The sequence below is a fragment of the Hippoglossus stenolepis genome, chromosome 10 (assembly GCF_022539355.2).
Source record: "Hippoglossus stenolepis isolate QCI-W04-F060 chromosome 10, HSTE1.2, whole genome shotgun sequence".
NCBI lineage: Eukaryota > Metazoa > Chordata > Actinopteri > Pleuronectiformes > Pleuronectidae > Hippoglossus > Hippoglossus stenolepis.
The window spans coordinates 25,086,296-25,102,934 of record NC_061492.1 but is presented as its reverse complement, the minus strand read 5'-3'; the positions used below and the strand labels follow the sequence as shown (position 1 = coordinate 25,102,934).

Below are 16,639 nucleotides of genomic sequence, written 5' to 3'. Positions count from 1 at the left end.
TGTGTTTATATGCAGCAGAAATTCCAGATCGAAGGCTGGAAAGTCTCAAAGGTTTTAAGATTGTAGTGAGAAGTGCTGTGGTAAGTTATTATTTATCCTTGAATGAAACAAGATTCATTTTGACAAAAAACAATAATATATATATATGTATATAGATATAGATATAGATATAGATATAGATATAGATATAGATATAGATATATAAATATAAAGAAAGGTCAGACAACTTCAGGACTCAGTATCAACCAACTTCCAATTGAGGATACAGCAACTGCCACTTCATAGATAAATATTTGCTTCGCAGTTTGTGATTTTACCAACTGTCTGCTTTCTACTTTAACCAAGTTACACATGAACAGAGAAAAGTTTGTTTGGTTGGTCTAAGGAGTGAGGGCTCCAGTTGCACGGCTGAAGTAAAGTGAATGTAAAGGGGAAAGCCTGAGTGTGACTGACAGGTGATCACTGTGCCGAGCCAAACAGAAACCTCTCATGAAAGAAAACAAATAGGGCAGAGGAGTCTTTAGCGTTACCACTTTAGGCCTTTATCCATGGCCGCTTGTGATTCATGTCCATCCTGTTGGAAATGTCTCTGTGTTGGCCGGCGCCCCGGACTCTCCACGCTGCTAAAAGCTGCTGGCTTTAATTCTGTCGTTACGTTGCAATGAATCAGAGACCACCAAGAAAAACACAATTTTTCTCTCTGTTTCACCAGGGCTCTCGGTTTCACTTGAATTTTGCACATCTACTGTAAGAAAAACACACATTGAAAGCCCTGTGCCAAAACCACATGAAAAAGGCCAGAGAAATTCCATTAATAAATGGCAAAACTGTGGAGGGACCATGAAGAAAGTCTCAAACTGGGTTTAACAGGTCTGTTAAACCTGATCAGCCCTGTGGGGAATTCAAACGAGCTCGTCCTTGAGGGAAAAGCTTTAAATAAATGGAAGGCTTCTAAAATCAGCCTTCGCTCACTTAGACGCCATTTTCATCAAAGAAAAGCTCAATTCCAGCAGCTATTAAAAGCCAGAAGGCAAAATAGATGTCTTCTGAGGGTGTTTTACCTCAAGTACAAAAATCACAATGTGAATTATATGGCTCTAAATCTGTGTGGTTCAGTTTGGAAAAAGGAAACAAGGAACAGAGAAATAATATTGTGATTAGAACAAAAATAATAATTTAAAAAAGAGTGTGTGTGAATCCGACACAGTTTGAGAATTTGAGAGCACAATAAAGTCTCTGCTGTTTGAAATGAAGAACTGAGAGTAAACAATGACTTCAGAATGGCTTCCAGTGTGTGTGTGTGTGTGTGTGCGTGTGCGTGAAAAGCCTCTCCTGATACTCTCAACAATTAAAGCAGATTTCATAAAAGTTATGTACAGACATAGAGATACGCTGCCTGAAAAACAATCCACAACAATCTGGCCCAACTACCCCAGCCCCTTGCCTTCATCATCTTCAACCTGTCTTCATCCTCACACACACACACACACACACACACACACACACACACACACACACACACACACACACACACACACACACACACACACACACACACACACACACACACACACACACACACACACACACACACACAGATCATCTTCCACAGTCTCATCCCTGACGCCAGGACATCAATTTTCGCAAGTTGCTGAAAATTACCATGCATGAATGCAAAAAAGGCTGATCAGGAGTAATTAACATGGCTTCATATGCAAATTTTATTAATGCAGAACTACAAAGTCATTATGCAAATGAGGGTTTCGTCGAGCCTCTTGACAAATATTCCCAGCTCCAGCCATCTAGCAGCCAGGATGGATGACAAGCCTGCTCGCTCAGTTTGGACTGGAGGGATGCCTGTGTGTTTTAGTCTAGTTAGCAGATTAGCAGTGGTTAGCGCTGGTGGCTAGCTGTGTTTTTGTATGTGTGTGTGTGTGTATGTGTGCGCACACATATGCATGATAGTGTGTAAACTGTGTGATTAGGGAAGTGGCTAATGGCTACACAGCAGAGTAATGAACCTGAGATCCAGGGGATGGGGTGATGGAGGAGAGGGGAAGGGAAGGGGGGAGGGAGGGGAAGATGATATGAATATGCATGATGTTCACTGGCTTTGATGATTAAAAAAAATTTAATATTTAAATGAGTGCGTGCAAAGTGATTAACGTGGCAGAGAGGAGACGAGGCGAAAATCGCAAAAAGGGATTTTGAAAATGCTAAGAAGCGCATGGGATGCTGCTTTGCCTTTTTATGCTCTATTAATAGTGAAAACTCTCTCTCTCTCCTTGTGTTACCGTATGTCTCTCTACCACCCCCCCCTCTCTCTCTCTCTCTCTCTCTCTCTCTCTCTCTGTCTCTCTCTGGTCCAGCCTTCAAGTCTCACTTGTTTTTGCTCTAGGTGTCTGGTTTGTGTCCAGGATGCTGGATTTACGGAAGAAATATAGAGCAAAATTTCTAAGAAGTGGATGAGACGCATACACACACAGGCAGATCTTAGCTAGTTAGTGTGGAGAGTACAGTCAGGAGTTTGTAAGGTTGTGTGACATTGTGAATGTATCCACTCTTTGCAAGACACACTCACTGGTGACAGATTGTGCTTCTCTATCCTCACATGTTCAACACAGTGCAGGGCCAGTTGTTTGAAATCTTTAATCAGTGCGACACCTGAGTTTCTCTTCATTAAATATCAACATGTCACTCTGCAAAACATAATTTTACTTCTTTACTTTACTTTTACCTTTCTGTGTGTGTGTGTGTGTGTGTGTGTGTGTGTGTGTTCAAACAGTGCAACATTTTTAATAGGCCTGAAAGGATGTGGACACACACACACACACACACACACACACACACACACATATGCCAAAAACCAAAACTATCCAAAAGCACACAGGATACAGAGGCTGAGAGAGGTAGAGAGCGACAGAGGGAGAGAGAGCGAGCAGCGATACAAACCAGAGTAATTACCACTTCAAAAAGGCCAGCGCTCCATCCGAGAGGCCTCCCAGCTTTATTGAAACAACACAAAAAAACAAGAGCAGCGGGCGCCGTAATGCCTCTAAAGTACAGGCTGTTATATCAAACACACACTCACACAGACCGACACTGTGCCGCAGCTCTTTGTTAAGTTTGTGCACTTTCATTTGGAAGATAAATAAGCATATGGTAAATATTTTAAGGACACACCGCTGTGCTCCATTATTATTTATTTAAGATGTGTGTGTGTGTGTGTGTGTGTGTGTGTGTGTGTGTGTGTGTGTGTGTGTGTGTGTGTGTGTGTGTGTGTGTGTGTGTGTGTGTGTATTGTTTCCTTAAGATTCATGCATGAAAATGTTTTAATTTTGTGTTTTATTAACTCAACATATTGTTAAAAATGAGTATGAATTTTTTTTTTCTGACTGATAATACTAAAGCTTTGTGTGTGTGTGTGTGTGTGTGTGTGTGTGTGTGTGTGTGTGTGTGTGTGTGTGTGTGTGTGTGTTGTGTCTGTGTTGAGATGGAGCATCACCCTGTGGTGGCCATCATTAATGTCCAGCAGGCACAATTAGAAGTAGAGGAGGAGGAAATGGAGAAATACTGACCCGAAAATATAAGTTGAAAAAAATCATGAAATTGATTGCTGTCAACAAAGGAAATAATAGGAAACAACAGGACTAAACAACACAAGATGGTGTGCAACCTCAGAGCGAGAGAAACAGTCTGTTCTCTAAAATCACTGGAAGTTTTCATCGGCGCCGAGATAAGCTCTGTGCTGCTTCATTTCCATGTCAGAGCCTCTGCTCTGCTGCTGCAACAAGAACACCTTCTAATTTAGAGCTACAAAAAAATATGTCCTGACGCACATGTAAGTGTGTGTGTGTGTGTGTGTGTGTGTGTGTGTGTGTGTGTGTGTGTGTGTGTGTGTGTGTGTGTGTGTGTGTGTGTGTGTGTGTAAGTGTGTGTGTGTGTGTTCCTTTTAACATGGGGAACAAATGGTAGTAAAAAAGCTTGAGAATAAAGGAGTCATTTGACTGGGAGCCAATTATGAAGCGTTGTCGTCAGTCGTGTTCTGAGCTGACATTCAAACTCCCTGATCACTTTTCCCCCCCGCTCGCTCTCTCGCTCTCTCGCTCTGCTCTCTTGCTTCCTCCCTTATGTGTCTCGCCCTTTCCTCCCCCCCTTCCACCAGGTAATGAAAGGTGTAAAAATCTACGAGAGGAAAAGCACAGTCTGAGTTACAAAGAGAAAAATCCACCTGCCATATTTCAATCCCCCGGTGATTATGAGCCGGGCTGAGCATGTTCTCACCAAATTAAACTGCAGCTCCATTAATAAACCCCTCTGTCCTCTCCCGTGTTAATAAGGTGCTAGTTGGACATATTTCATGTGGAAATTGTGAAATACCGAGGGTAATTTTGGAACATAAAATGTTATTGCAGCAATATAGTTTACAGTTGCCACAGTGCGCGTCCAATTGAGCCGCTAATATGTTTTTGCTTTTAATGGGAAAATTATTGCGCGTTCTGTTATGAAGAAATATTGAGCAATTACAATTTGAAGCTTTCCAACGCTGCACATGTGGAGTTGATTTCACAGGAGGATTACAATTAGATATATTACAGGCATTTAAACACAGGAGGAAAAATATACTTGTGTAGATAAATATGAAAAATGTAAACCTAATACTGTGCCCACTGTCGCCAAACAGTGAGTGCACATGCCCGAGTGCAGCTCTGCAGATGCTCAGATAGTTGTGTGGTAAATGTAAAGTGGTGGTGCAGTTACAGAGCTAAGTGGCGTGCTTTCTGAGGTTCAGGTGGCGGTGCTGTCCGCTGGAGCCCTGTGCGGCTGCCTGACACAGTTGTAACAGCCTGGTTAAATATTGATGAATTTCAGGCCCAAACACAGTGTTTTACAGCGCAGGCCAAACCGCAGAGTGACACGTTCAGAACAGATCTGTGCTGCTCTGGCAGAGTCAGGAGCGTTACCTGTGAGAACACTTCCTCCCCTGGCTTCGAGCCAGCTCTCTCTCCTGAGTTTAGTTCAGTGCTGATGATGAATTTACTTTTGTTTTTGTCCAAATGTCAGGAAGGTTTAACACAAACACTCACCACAGGTGAGAATAAACTGTCCTCAGTTACATAAAAGCTCGTCAGTACTGGCTGAGCTTTATTACTGATGTTATTTCAAGGTACATGCTTGTTTATGGATTAACATTTAACAATGTGTTCATATCATGCACTTTTTTAGGAGCACCTCTCCTATGATGTCAAAACACAGATTTTCAAATGTTATTAATATTGTATTGTTCTTCATGAGAAACTTTATCTGATATCTTGTTTGAATATGTGGCTGTTTACTCTGTAGACCAACTTGTATTTGTCTGTCTATTTGTCTATTTCCCTCCTAGTTCTAGTATTAGTTTGTCTGTGTAGGACGCATCGTCCAGGTTATAGTCAAAGGTTTTTTGATTTCTTGTTTCATTATATCTAGAGTTTGTATTTTAATTCTTTGTACAAAGCACCTCAAGTTACTGTAAAAGTTGCCATACAAATTAACATGACTTTCCTTGGAAATTTTGTTGTAAAAATTAACATGAGCCTGTGTGAAAGTTCCCAGGTTGAGGTGCGGGGATGAATTTGATGTTAGACTGAAACTATAAATATGAAAGGAAAGTATCAGGGTTTAGTAATATCCAAACATACCTACTGACTACAGGACAGAGCCAACACAAACAGCTCTGCAAAGTACAGAGCTGTGCAACGCCCAACATGTCAGACTGGACAAATATTCTTTGTCTATGTTCTCATCTTTGAGAAGTTCAGATTTAACTGTTGACTTGTGGGTAATTTCAGGAGCTGCTGGATGTTGGTGGGAAGCTGCTGCTGAGCTCTGAGCTGCAGCCTTGTTCTTCTAAAAACACTGACCTGTAAGAAAGCAGGACAGCTGAGAGGTGCCCCCCTGGCAGACTGAATATTCTGCTCTTCCCCCCTGGCTTCTTTTGAGCATATTGACTGGTTTGAGAGATAACTGCTGCTGCTCTTCCTCCTGCAGCTGCTCTCCTGCTAAAATGCCTCTTTACAAAACTGAATGGCAGAGAAACTAGCCTCTTTTTAATCCCCCTTTCTGTGTTTTTTTTTTCTTCTCCTCTCATAGTGTTTTTTCCTCCTTTGCTTATTTGAATTTTAATGAGCTTTTCACCTTTTTAAGCAGACGGCTTAGGCTGGATTTCTGCATGAAAGTCAGGGTGAGTCTCTCTGTCATGTTTTGCACAATTTGTTTCAACCAGCCGAGTCCTTGAGGGGGTTTAGGGCTTTGAGTGGGTAATGTGCCTGTCTCTCCCCTCTCTCCCTTCTTTCTGTTGTCCTTGCTTCTAATGGAATGAACATCACTCTGAAGAGGATGGGCTATGTTTCCTTGCATTCATGTTGTGTAAGAAAAGTCCACTATATTTAATGGGATGAAAAAACTGCAGGTTTGGTATTGTCCCAAACACCTCATCCAAACATCCTGATTTGTCAAGAGATAGTTCCACCATAAACACCCCACAAAAACATGTACAAACATTTTAGATTTCGGTTCCAGGTCCACACTCCAGCTCCGTACTTAACACAGGAATTAGACATATACATTTTCTGTGGCACTCTGTTACAGTGAGTGTGTTCATTATGCCTACCTGCCAGTGCGTTTTCCTGCTTGGGGCAAATTCCTTTGATGGGCGTCCTCTCTCTCCTCTCCCCTCTTCCTCTTCCTCCCACCTCTTCCTCCTCCTCCTCAGGTGTCACCTGAATGCCGATCTCCACTGGCTCCAGCACCTTCCTCAGCTCCACCCGCTGGCCGTGGTGATGTAGGCCCTGCAGAGTGGGACTCCCTCCTCCGCGGTCGCTCATCTTGTCGTAGCAGCCATTGGCCAGCAGCGGCATTTGGCACTGCTTCTTCTTGTGCTCAATGAAGAGAAGGATGTCGCCCAGCGGGAAGGTCACCTGGCACTGGCCGCATGTCAGCAGGTCGTGGTCGGCGTGAAGTCCAGGTGGCAGGGCGTGGGCCAGGCTGGGCTCCAACGCGTGGGGAGGGAGGCCAAGCGACTGTGGGAGTAAGGAGTCGGAGAGCAGGCTGCCATCTGGGTGCTCAATCTCTGCCGTCCCAAAAGAAAAACAGAAGAGACATGTCAGAAGATTTAACATGTACTTTGTTTAGTTTACACATTTTTTTATTGAGTGGTCTGAGGGTAACATGTGGGTGGAAAATGACACTGGGCAATTTAACAAAACACTGAAGGAGCTGTGTTTCCTTTTCTTTTCACCTGGATAACTGTATGACTGTTGTGTTGTCATGTGGTGTCCGAAGCTAACACTGAAGTAGAACCCACCAATGAAATGATCAGACAATAAATTTGTGTCTTTGACTTTTTAAAGTAATACAACAATCAGATCACAGTCGGACGTACAGATGTCTCAAAGAATGAAACACTTTAATGTCCCTTTCAAGCTCTCAATTTGTTTAAAAAAATATTTTGTGTGCACAACTGAATGCAACAACATGAAATCTTTCCAGGAGAGATTAAGAGTGTGCTGCCTTATTCCTGTTTATATGTTTCATGATGTCCTGTGACTTTCTGTGATACCTTGCGCTCCACTTTTGAATGTGGTCAGAAAGAGCAGGTGCCTTTAAACAGTAGCCAACCTAGTTTGCTAGAATTATACTCAGATTTATTCTCTCTGGAAGAGCTGGAGTGCCATACATGCTTATAAATCTGCAGTCTGTGCTGAAACACTTATAACACAGTTCATTTCCCTGAGGGAGAACAGAAGAAGACAACTATATTCATTCACTGGTTCCAAAAATCTCCCATCGTGCAATTGCCTTCCAGTTCCGACCAGTTCTATCAACCAATCAATCAAATTTTATTTGTATAGCCCATATTGACAAATTACAATTTGTCTCATAGGGCTTTAACAAGGTGTGACATCCTCTGCCCTTAACCCTCAACAAGAGTAAGGAAAAACTACCACTACTACTTTTTGGGGGTCTTGGACCACCCCTATAGAAACTACTGATCCATGCCTTCCTGAAAAATTGTTGATTGAGCCACACTGGTCCATTTAGCAAAACACTCCTGTATGTTGTGTGACACACAACTTCAATTTGAGGAGGAAGCTGGTTACTGCAAGTAAATATTTCTTCAGTACAAAATGAATTAATTCCTACTTTGGATAATGTTAAACCTGTTCCTGCTCCACCATCTCTCTGACTAATATGATGGCTTAACAGCAGCTTGGCCATTTGTCTCAGCCTGCACAGTAGAAATCCAAACAGATTTGGGATGTCCGATGTGGAAGCAGTCTCCACAGCCCACCTCGCCCACACCTCAGTTAGGTCTGTTTTTAAATATGACACAGATAAGGTGTTCACCTCTGCAACTATTACGGAACTAACTCTCAACTAATAAATCATTTAAATCATGAAAAAGTAACAGAAAAAGGAAGGAAATGTAATTAATAAATACATACATGCAGATTTATACACTTTATAGGCTATGTTAACACATATGAATACATATATGTACACATATTGCTAAACATAATTTGTGTTTGTATCTAATGTGAAGAGGTTGGCAGAATGAATAATAAAATAATAGTAAATTAAGTTATTTCTCATTTTCATCTTAATCATTGCCATTTTCATTATTTAATTCATAATTCATTTAATTTAAAAATAAATCTTAAAAAACTGTAAAAAATAGAACAAATAAAGCAATTGTCTGTAATTTCCTGTAGCTACGGCTACAGGAAGTGTGTGTGTGTGTGCAAGCAGGTGTACAGTGTGCGAAGCTCGGTCGGCCCAATTTCCACACACCGCCTCCTCCTGCCCTCCTTCTGCATGTGTGTATACATTGCATGTTTGTACTGCCTGTACCATGTGTCGTACCATGTTTGTATGTGCATGTGAATCATGTGAATACACACACATATGCATTGTGTATGTATGTAAGTTATTTGTGTGTGTGTCTGTGTGTGTGGCCTGCAGCCTGCTGCCATCTGTCCACTGCTATTGAAATGAACAACCATGAACAGTGGAGTGTGTTTCTCCAGTCAGAGACATTAGAGAGAATAGAGCTAGTGATCTGACCTGGAACAAACACAGGACCCCGCAAACCAGACTTTATCTGAGAAATTAACAATTATAGAAATATGATTTAAATAACTGACATACAACCCTGAAACCCACAGCTGACTTCCAGTGTGTGTGTGTGTGTGTGTGTGTGTGTGTGTGTGTGTGTGTGTGTGTGTGTGTGTGTGTGTGTGTATACGCACTGATCTACCACTCACAGAAATATTATTACATTTACACTTGAAAGCTGTAATATGAGCATGTTTATTATAAACATACTGTAAACACTGATTACAAGCCAGTGATATTCAAAGACTATTGCACATGTGGTGCGCTGAAGTCAACAGCGTTCTTTCAAATGACAGATATAAAAAAGAAAGCGTCACTTTGGCCTGATTTGCCTAATAAGGCTCGGGTGAGTCAGGCAGGAGCGCTAATAGGATTTCAGTTAACCAGGGCTGAAGATGAACAAAAAAAATCAAAGGAAATGGAGTGTCTAAAAATGAACAGCTCAAAAATAACACTCTTGATAAACCATGGACAGTATCTGCAGTGAGGCTAAAGCTACAAGTGTTTATATGAAATATATTGTTTGGCTCGTGTCAAGGCCAAAAAGGCACTGCTTTGAATTCCTGTCATCAGGGGGAAATTGTCTCTGAGCAGGATACCGTCTTTGGGGTTTGGCTTCCTTTGTTTACCGCCTCTCACTGTAAATGTGCTGTTAATCCATCTAGACCCTTCTTGTTCTCCACAAAACCGTCACATTAAATCCACAGACACAAATGGGATTGTGTATTAGCGGCAAGCTGCTTCTAAAATATTTGCTTTCCTCCTTTTTTTTTTTTTATGTTTTATAATTTTTACTAAAATCAATAATTCTACCAACATTTTTCCCAGAACAACTTTTGCCAGATAAGTCCAATGATAAGTGTGTAGACGCACAAACACCTGCAGCATCACAGTCATTCATCACTCGAAGCTACTGCCACACCCCGACATTTCCAAACCATGCACTGCACACACACACGCACAGTGTGATACTGTATGATGGTGTGAAGGAACACCACAGACGCTGCAATTAAAGTGGCTCGCTCGGTGGCACAAAACTAAAAATCTAAATATTATTTGCGCATTGTTTTATATGCAAAGTATTTGCAAATTACTAAAAACATTTTCCTCACATCTCCGCTATCAAATAATAACTGCACTGTACAGTAGTAGTGACATCAAATCTATAACGGATCCGAAATTTTGGGTGAAAAACATAGAGAAGTAGAGACAGACGGAACAAACCTCAGGTGTTCATCATTTTCAATCACAGTATATTTGCAACTGACTCTGTAGTAAAAGAATAATCTATTTACCTCAAATTTAATTCAGGTTCCTCACCGCACTCCGGTTGAAGCTGGGATTACCATGTCAATATAAGACATGCATCAGAGGCAAATGTACAAATACTGCAACTCTGAGCAGTTGTTTCAGTCTGATTGTGGTATTAGCTGGGTTCATGTGTGATGATAGAGTGTGTGACAGAGTACAGAGCCACCTGCCCCGGGAGGTGCTGTGGTAGGAATGAAGCGCGCTTTACAAACAGCAGAACAGCCTTGTACCTGCAGCCCCACATCCACAAAGAAACAACCCGAGAGGGTGAAGTTTGAGTGGCTTTTCAGTCCTATACAAGTCTTCATGATTTAGTTTAATGAGTGAATAAGAGTGTGTTACTCTCAGTGGTCCTTATCACAGGCCACACTGTTTAATCAGGTTCCAAAATGTGACTGAATATTAAAGGTTAAATCATTTAGATCTTCAAACTTCATGAAATTGATATATATAACATTATGTCAATACACTGCAGCACACACACAAACACACACACACACACAGATGGCTGTAGTTGTCAGTCAGTGTTGAATTTACAGTACATGGTGTAAATTGAAAGTGTGACGGAGAGACAGACAGTCAAGTACAGAGTGTGCAGGTGTTGACAGTTAAGAGGTGAATGTGGTCTTTCAGCACTGATGACATCTGATTACACACACACACACACACACACACACTACGCTGCACATTCACACGCTGCTACCCCTCTCACTGGCAGAACGAGTGAGGCACTGACAGCCTGAGAGCTCCCCCTAGCAGGAATAGAGAGAGAGAGAGAGAGAGAGAGAGAGAGAGAGAGAGAGAGAAAAATAAGGGGGGGCGGTTGAAACGGTTTGAGGGGCAGGCGACAACAGACAGCTCACCAAGTCTCAGCTGATCAAACCAACTCTCTGGAATGCAAGCTACAGCAGGTGTGTGTGTGAGAGTACAACGCAGTATCGGTGTTGGGAGAGTGTGCACAGCCTGCTGATCATCAACAAGAGTTAAGGCAAGAACTGAAAACCCCTCGTCCTGAGGATTGACACGCACGCACACACACACACACACACACACACACACACACACACACACACACACACACACACACACTAAAATGGGCGTTTTAAACATTTTCTCACATTTTGTGGTGAATAACAATTCACAGCTCAGAAATGACATTTAAAAAGCTGCTGTGTAAAACAAACTGAGCTCACTGTCAGTGTTGTTTTTGCAGAAACTATCCCTTACGTTACGATGGAGACTGTTTACAATGAGCGAATATGCTTTGTAAATTAGTCTGAACAACATTTGTGAAAGGAGTGAATGATCTGACAAAGAGGAACAGCTTCAATGTATCAATTCCAATCAGCAGACACCTTTACGAATACACTCTATTTTCATTTATGGTGTTTTAAAGACAGCGCATCCACAGAACATTTCACAGTGGATCGACTAGAAGGAGATGCCAGGTTCTCTCACTCTCTCTAACAAAGACTTAGCCCCAGCAGGGTGCATGGCTATTTGACAAGCCAAAGGGAAACATGCATCTCAAGTGGGCGACTGCAATTTACACACAGCCCTCTCTCTCTCCCCTCTCCGTGTGTGTGTGTGTGTGTGTGTGTGTGTGTGTGTGTGTGTGTGTGTGTGTGTGTGTGTGTGTGCGTGTGTGTGTGTGTGTGTGCAGCTACAATGGGAGCTCTCGTCCTGTTTGCGTCTCTTCACACTAAATCAGCCTCTCGGAGGAAAGCTCGGGTTATTTGCAGTGAATGAGAAGCAGAAGGCACGTCTGCACCTTCGGGTGTAAACTGTCTCAGCGTGGTGACACCAAAACACACACTGAATCTGCCTGACAAACACAAAAAAATCTAGATTTCCACTGATTCATCTCTCCCATGTGTCTCTGGGAGAGAAATTGCATCAACTTCTTGTGAAGATTAGCCATTCAGGGTGGACTGTTTGATTCTAATGTGGCAGGAAATGAGTGTGATGGAAAGCATGCACTACTGGATTTGTTTTCACAATCCGACACGTTAACTGCAGAAGAAGGAGATTAAGAAGTAAATTATTATTTAGTGTTCATGAAGGGCACTGAGGAGATGACTCCAGGCCAAAGTGTGATCCCTTATTGATCAGTTAAAAAAAAAAATCTCTCTTTTTTTTTCTTTTGGAAACAAAGGGAAATAGATGAATAAGCTCTCAGACTGCATGGGAGGAAGAGAGTACAAAATAGGACTGCAACTCAGAAAGATGACGCCCGTAATAATTTTTCCTTTTTATTGTAAGGATGTCGCTTTATGACTGAGGCCAAACTACATTAAAATAAATCCACAATTTAACATCCAGAAAATTGCGCTACTGTTCCCAACACTTCCTCCCGCTCAGGAAAAGATAGTAAAAGACAAAAGAGAGGTGGAGTAACACATGTTCCTCTACTACTGAAATCTTGGATTCACAATCTCCTTGTTTAGGAGAGTGTGAATCATCATGTTGCAAAAAGCCAAAATTAAAGAGCTCCAATTAAAACACAGCTCAAACAGAATTTATTACCTGACAGTTCGAGAACCAGAATTTGTATGAGGGATTCGCATGTGTTCATTTACATGTAGGTCTGTGTTGATGTCCACAAAAGCCTACATACATATTTAAGTGTGTGTGTGTGTGTGTGTGTGTGTGTGTGTGTGTGTGTGTGTGTGTGTGTGTGTGTGTGTGTGTGTGTGTGTGTGTGTGTGACTGCACTCAAGCATACTAAATTGGGGAGCATCTCTTACACATGAATTATGGAATGTACAGCATAAATCAGACAGACAGTTCAGAGCTGCTCTGAGGACACAAATACCAAATTGCATTTTACACCTCTCTCTCTCTCGCACACACACACTGATTGAAAGTAAAGCAGCTTTCACACAGAGCAAGCAGGAAGCTCATTTAATAACTTTTATTTGCATGTTTTTTCATCTCTCCACACTTAATGATTGTCTGTCTGTCTGTCTGTCTGTCTGTCTGTCTGTCTACCTGTTATTGTGTTAGTGTGTATTCTTTGCTCTGTGCTGCAGGAACTAACGTCTCAGGAATAACATGCAGCGTGCACAATGTGACCCATTTCTGAAGGAAACCACGTCCACACCGCAGGCCTGCGTATGAGCTGCCACACACACAAGTTGTAGTTGTATCAGCTCTCCTCATGTCAGGAGGTGATTTGGCTGGTGCCACGTGCAGTGTCTTCAGGTGTGTGTGTGTGTGTGTGTGTGTGTGTGTGTGTGTGTGTGTGTGTGTGTGTGTGTGTGTGTGTGTGTGTGTGTGTGTAGTAAAAGTCAGGTCATGCAGCAGAGGACAGCACCTACAAACAGCCAAGCAGGCTGAGTTTATACTGTAAAATGTGATGTTAAGTTATACATAGCAATCCACCAAGGTGCACACTGATACACTGTGGTGTAAGTGATCTGATCTGACAGGCTTCACTCGAGACAAATCTCCCCAAACACCCTGAAGCAGCAGGGAAGAGAGCGGTGATATCCACCCAACATAAAGTCCTGATACAGAGCTGCATCTTATACCTCAATAATGCAAACCTGTAAACCAGTGACAGATTGGGGCTTTTAGCTGCATCCATCACTAAGTGTCCCTTCCTAATGTTTTCTCTAAAGTCCTGCATGAAGACTTGCTGCTCCTGTCAGAACACATCAGCTGTAATTAGATCTGCTGAGGACTTTCAAGCATCAGCGCAAAAACAGGTTTGCGTAAAAAACGAGGGAAGCGATGCGTTTCCTGTGTGAATTCATTTGCGCAATTGACGCTTGATTTCACATCAAAAAGTTTTAAAAAATTGTTGATTTCATTAGCAAATTTTTTTCAATGAGAAGTACATTTCTTCACGAACATGATTTTTTCCAACAGTAAACGCATTCAAGATTTTATCCATCCCTCACATTAATATAAGATTTTTTTCCTACGTATTTTCACTTCAATTGCCGTCACTTATTGTGCTCTGCATTAAAGGGCCGTGAGGGAAACCCTTGAATTTGGGCTGTCGGGACGCGCAGGGTTTTAAATAATCCAGAGGCAGCATTAATATTACAAGCAGCGGAAGTATAAACTTTGCCTCCATGCAGCAGAAACACGGGACTAAACAGCTCGAGTACGAACCGAGAGGCTGGAATGTGTCTGTTAAAGATTTAACAAGCTGCAGAAAGAGAAAAAGAAAGTGTGCGTGTTCAAAGCGAGGCTGCCCGTGCGCACGGAGGAGAATCGCGTCTGCTGGATTTCATTCATTACTTTCACTATGGTGGAAAAAGAAGCGAGTGATGCTTGAAATAAAGTCCAACTATCGGCCTTTTACTTGAAGCAAAGAATGAAGACAAGTTTTCATAATAAAATTAAAGAACACAAATAATTCAATTCTTAAATCCATGCGCGTCTATTTGTGTGTTCTTAAAACAGCCGCTGTTTCACATGTCCACCTATATCTGCTGATGAAAGCGCGTCTTAAAGTAATAACGAATTTAAATCGGAGGAATGATAATTGTATTGTACAATATAGATTAACTGTCAGTGTCCCCTGTTTAAAACTTCATTCATACAAACAGTGGAACAATATAGAAGTCACGTCACAGTAAAGTCCGACTTCTCCGTGAGCTGCTTGTTCAGCAGAAGTCACACACTTTTCCACTCTCTCTGTTTTATTTGTTTTAGAGTTTTAAGTTTATTTATACACCGCAGTGATCCCATAAGTGCATTCAAACTCTGTCTCAGATTGTTATTCAACTAAAAGAAGAAGAAAAGGCCTTCGGGGGGCACTTTGAAAACTTTCTGTTTGTTTGAAAATGTTTTTCGCACCGATAATCCGGAAGAAAAAATCCTCAGATTGACAAGAGAAAAAAAGAAATAACGAAAAGTAGATTATTGTGATAATATGATGTGAATTTCCGCAGGTATACTTACGTGTTATTTCTCTCTGGGACAGGTGCTGCGGGTTCCCCTGCTTGCGTCGGGACATCGCCCTGGCATTTACACTGGCATCGCCCGGAGAGCGGCGCTGGAAGGGTCGGTTCTCCTCCTCCTGCTGCTGCTGCTGCTGCTGCTGCTGCTCCGGTATACCGACCGCAATCTGGCCCCAAAACCGGCCGCTCGCTGGCCACCCGAAACGGACTGCACGGCACTGGCCCCAAATGTGGCCCTCGAACTGACCCCTCTGCGGCGGATCCCCCTCCAGCGGGCAGCGGCTACTGCGCTTTGCGGTGACCGGCCGTGGCGCAGCGCTGGGCGGCCGGGCGCTCGGTCGGAGCTCGGTGCCAAAGTGGTTGTGCGCCTCCCTTCTTCGGTCGTGGCGGTGGCGAGGGAGGGAGATAGTCCGGCTCTGCCTTCCGCTACTTTCGCACCATCTGTGAGAGGAGAGCGGAGGAAGGAGCGCAATAGAGTGGAGGGACGCGGCGAGGCGCGGGAGGTCGGCGGTCAGCTCCTGGTGGTGGGTCACTACCTGTGTCCACTCTCCGGCCACTTTGGACAACGTGCGTACCTGCTCGGACAAAGCAGGTAACTGGACACCAATTAATGTGGGAAAGTGTTTAAAATAGGGATCCAATTTTCTCCTCTGCACTTCACAGGGTGTCGCCAAGTGGTGGGCACTTCTTCTGCTGCACTGGCAGTGCCAGCCAGGCGGGCGGGTTAGACTTGAACTCTTCAAGTCAAAGCCCAGTGCTGGTTTGAGGACAGACTGCCACCCTCTTTTCTCTTTGTGCTGGCTGCAGCGTCCCGCATCCCCGGGCTGTGTGCGGCGGTGTGCGGCTGTGTGCGGCTCTCTGGCTTCTACAATGGGAGAAAACTCAAGTTCAAGTGCGGACGTGACGTTCAGTCTGCGGTGAGAAGGGAGAGTGGAGACTGAAGAGCACTGGGGGCGACTAGTGGTGGCTTTCACACACACTGACACACACACACACACACACACACACACACACACACACACACACACACACACACGCCACTCTCACGCCCTCGCACACACTCGGGCGCGTGGCGCCTCACAGCGCAGTGGTCAGAGTCGCTCCTGTGTCTCTGTCCCGTCTCTATTAGAGCTGGATTTATTTGTGTTAAAGTGTGACCCGAGGGTTTTCTGTACATCCTCCACAGGATGCCGGACACTTTGCAGGAGCCCGTGTTCCTATGTTTTAGAGGTGAACACGTGCAGTGTGTCAGTGCG

General features: G+C 43.2%; 1 protein-coding gene across 2 annotated transcripts in view; it reads right to left on the bottom strand.

Annotated features, from left to right (window-relative positions):
* The window catches only part of bcl11ba (BAF chromatin remodeling complex subunit BCL11B a), a 42,325-nt gene extending 25,996 nt beyond the window's left edge, over positions 1 to 16,329 (bottom strand). Inside the window, exons 1-2 of one of the 2 annotated variants that reach the window (XM_035169037.2) lie at positions 15,385 to 16,329; positions 6,653 to 7,111 (exon numbers count right to left, since the gene is read on the bottom strand). In XM_035169037.2, the coding sequence (XP_035024928.1) occupies positions 6,653 to 7,111; positions 15,385 to 15,439 (514 nt within the window). In that variant the 5' untranslated portion in view covers positions 15,440 to 16,329. The remainder of the gene's footprint in view (positions 1 to 6,652; positions 7,112 to 15,384) is intronic. The other variant, XM_035169038.2, reaches the window with a different exon arrangement.
* Positions 16,330 to 16,639: the final 310 nt, after the last annotated feature.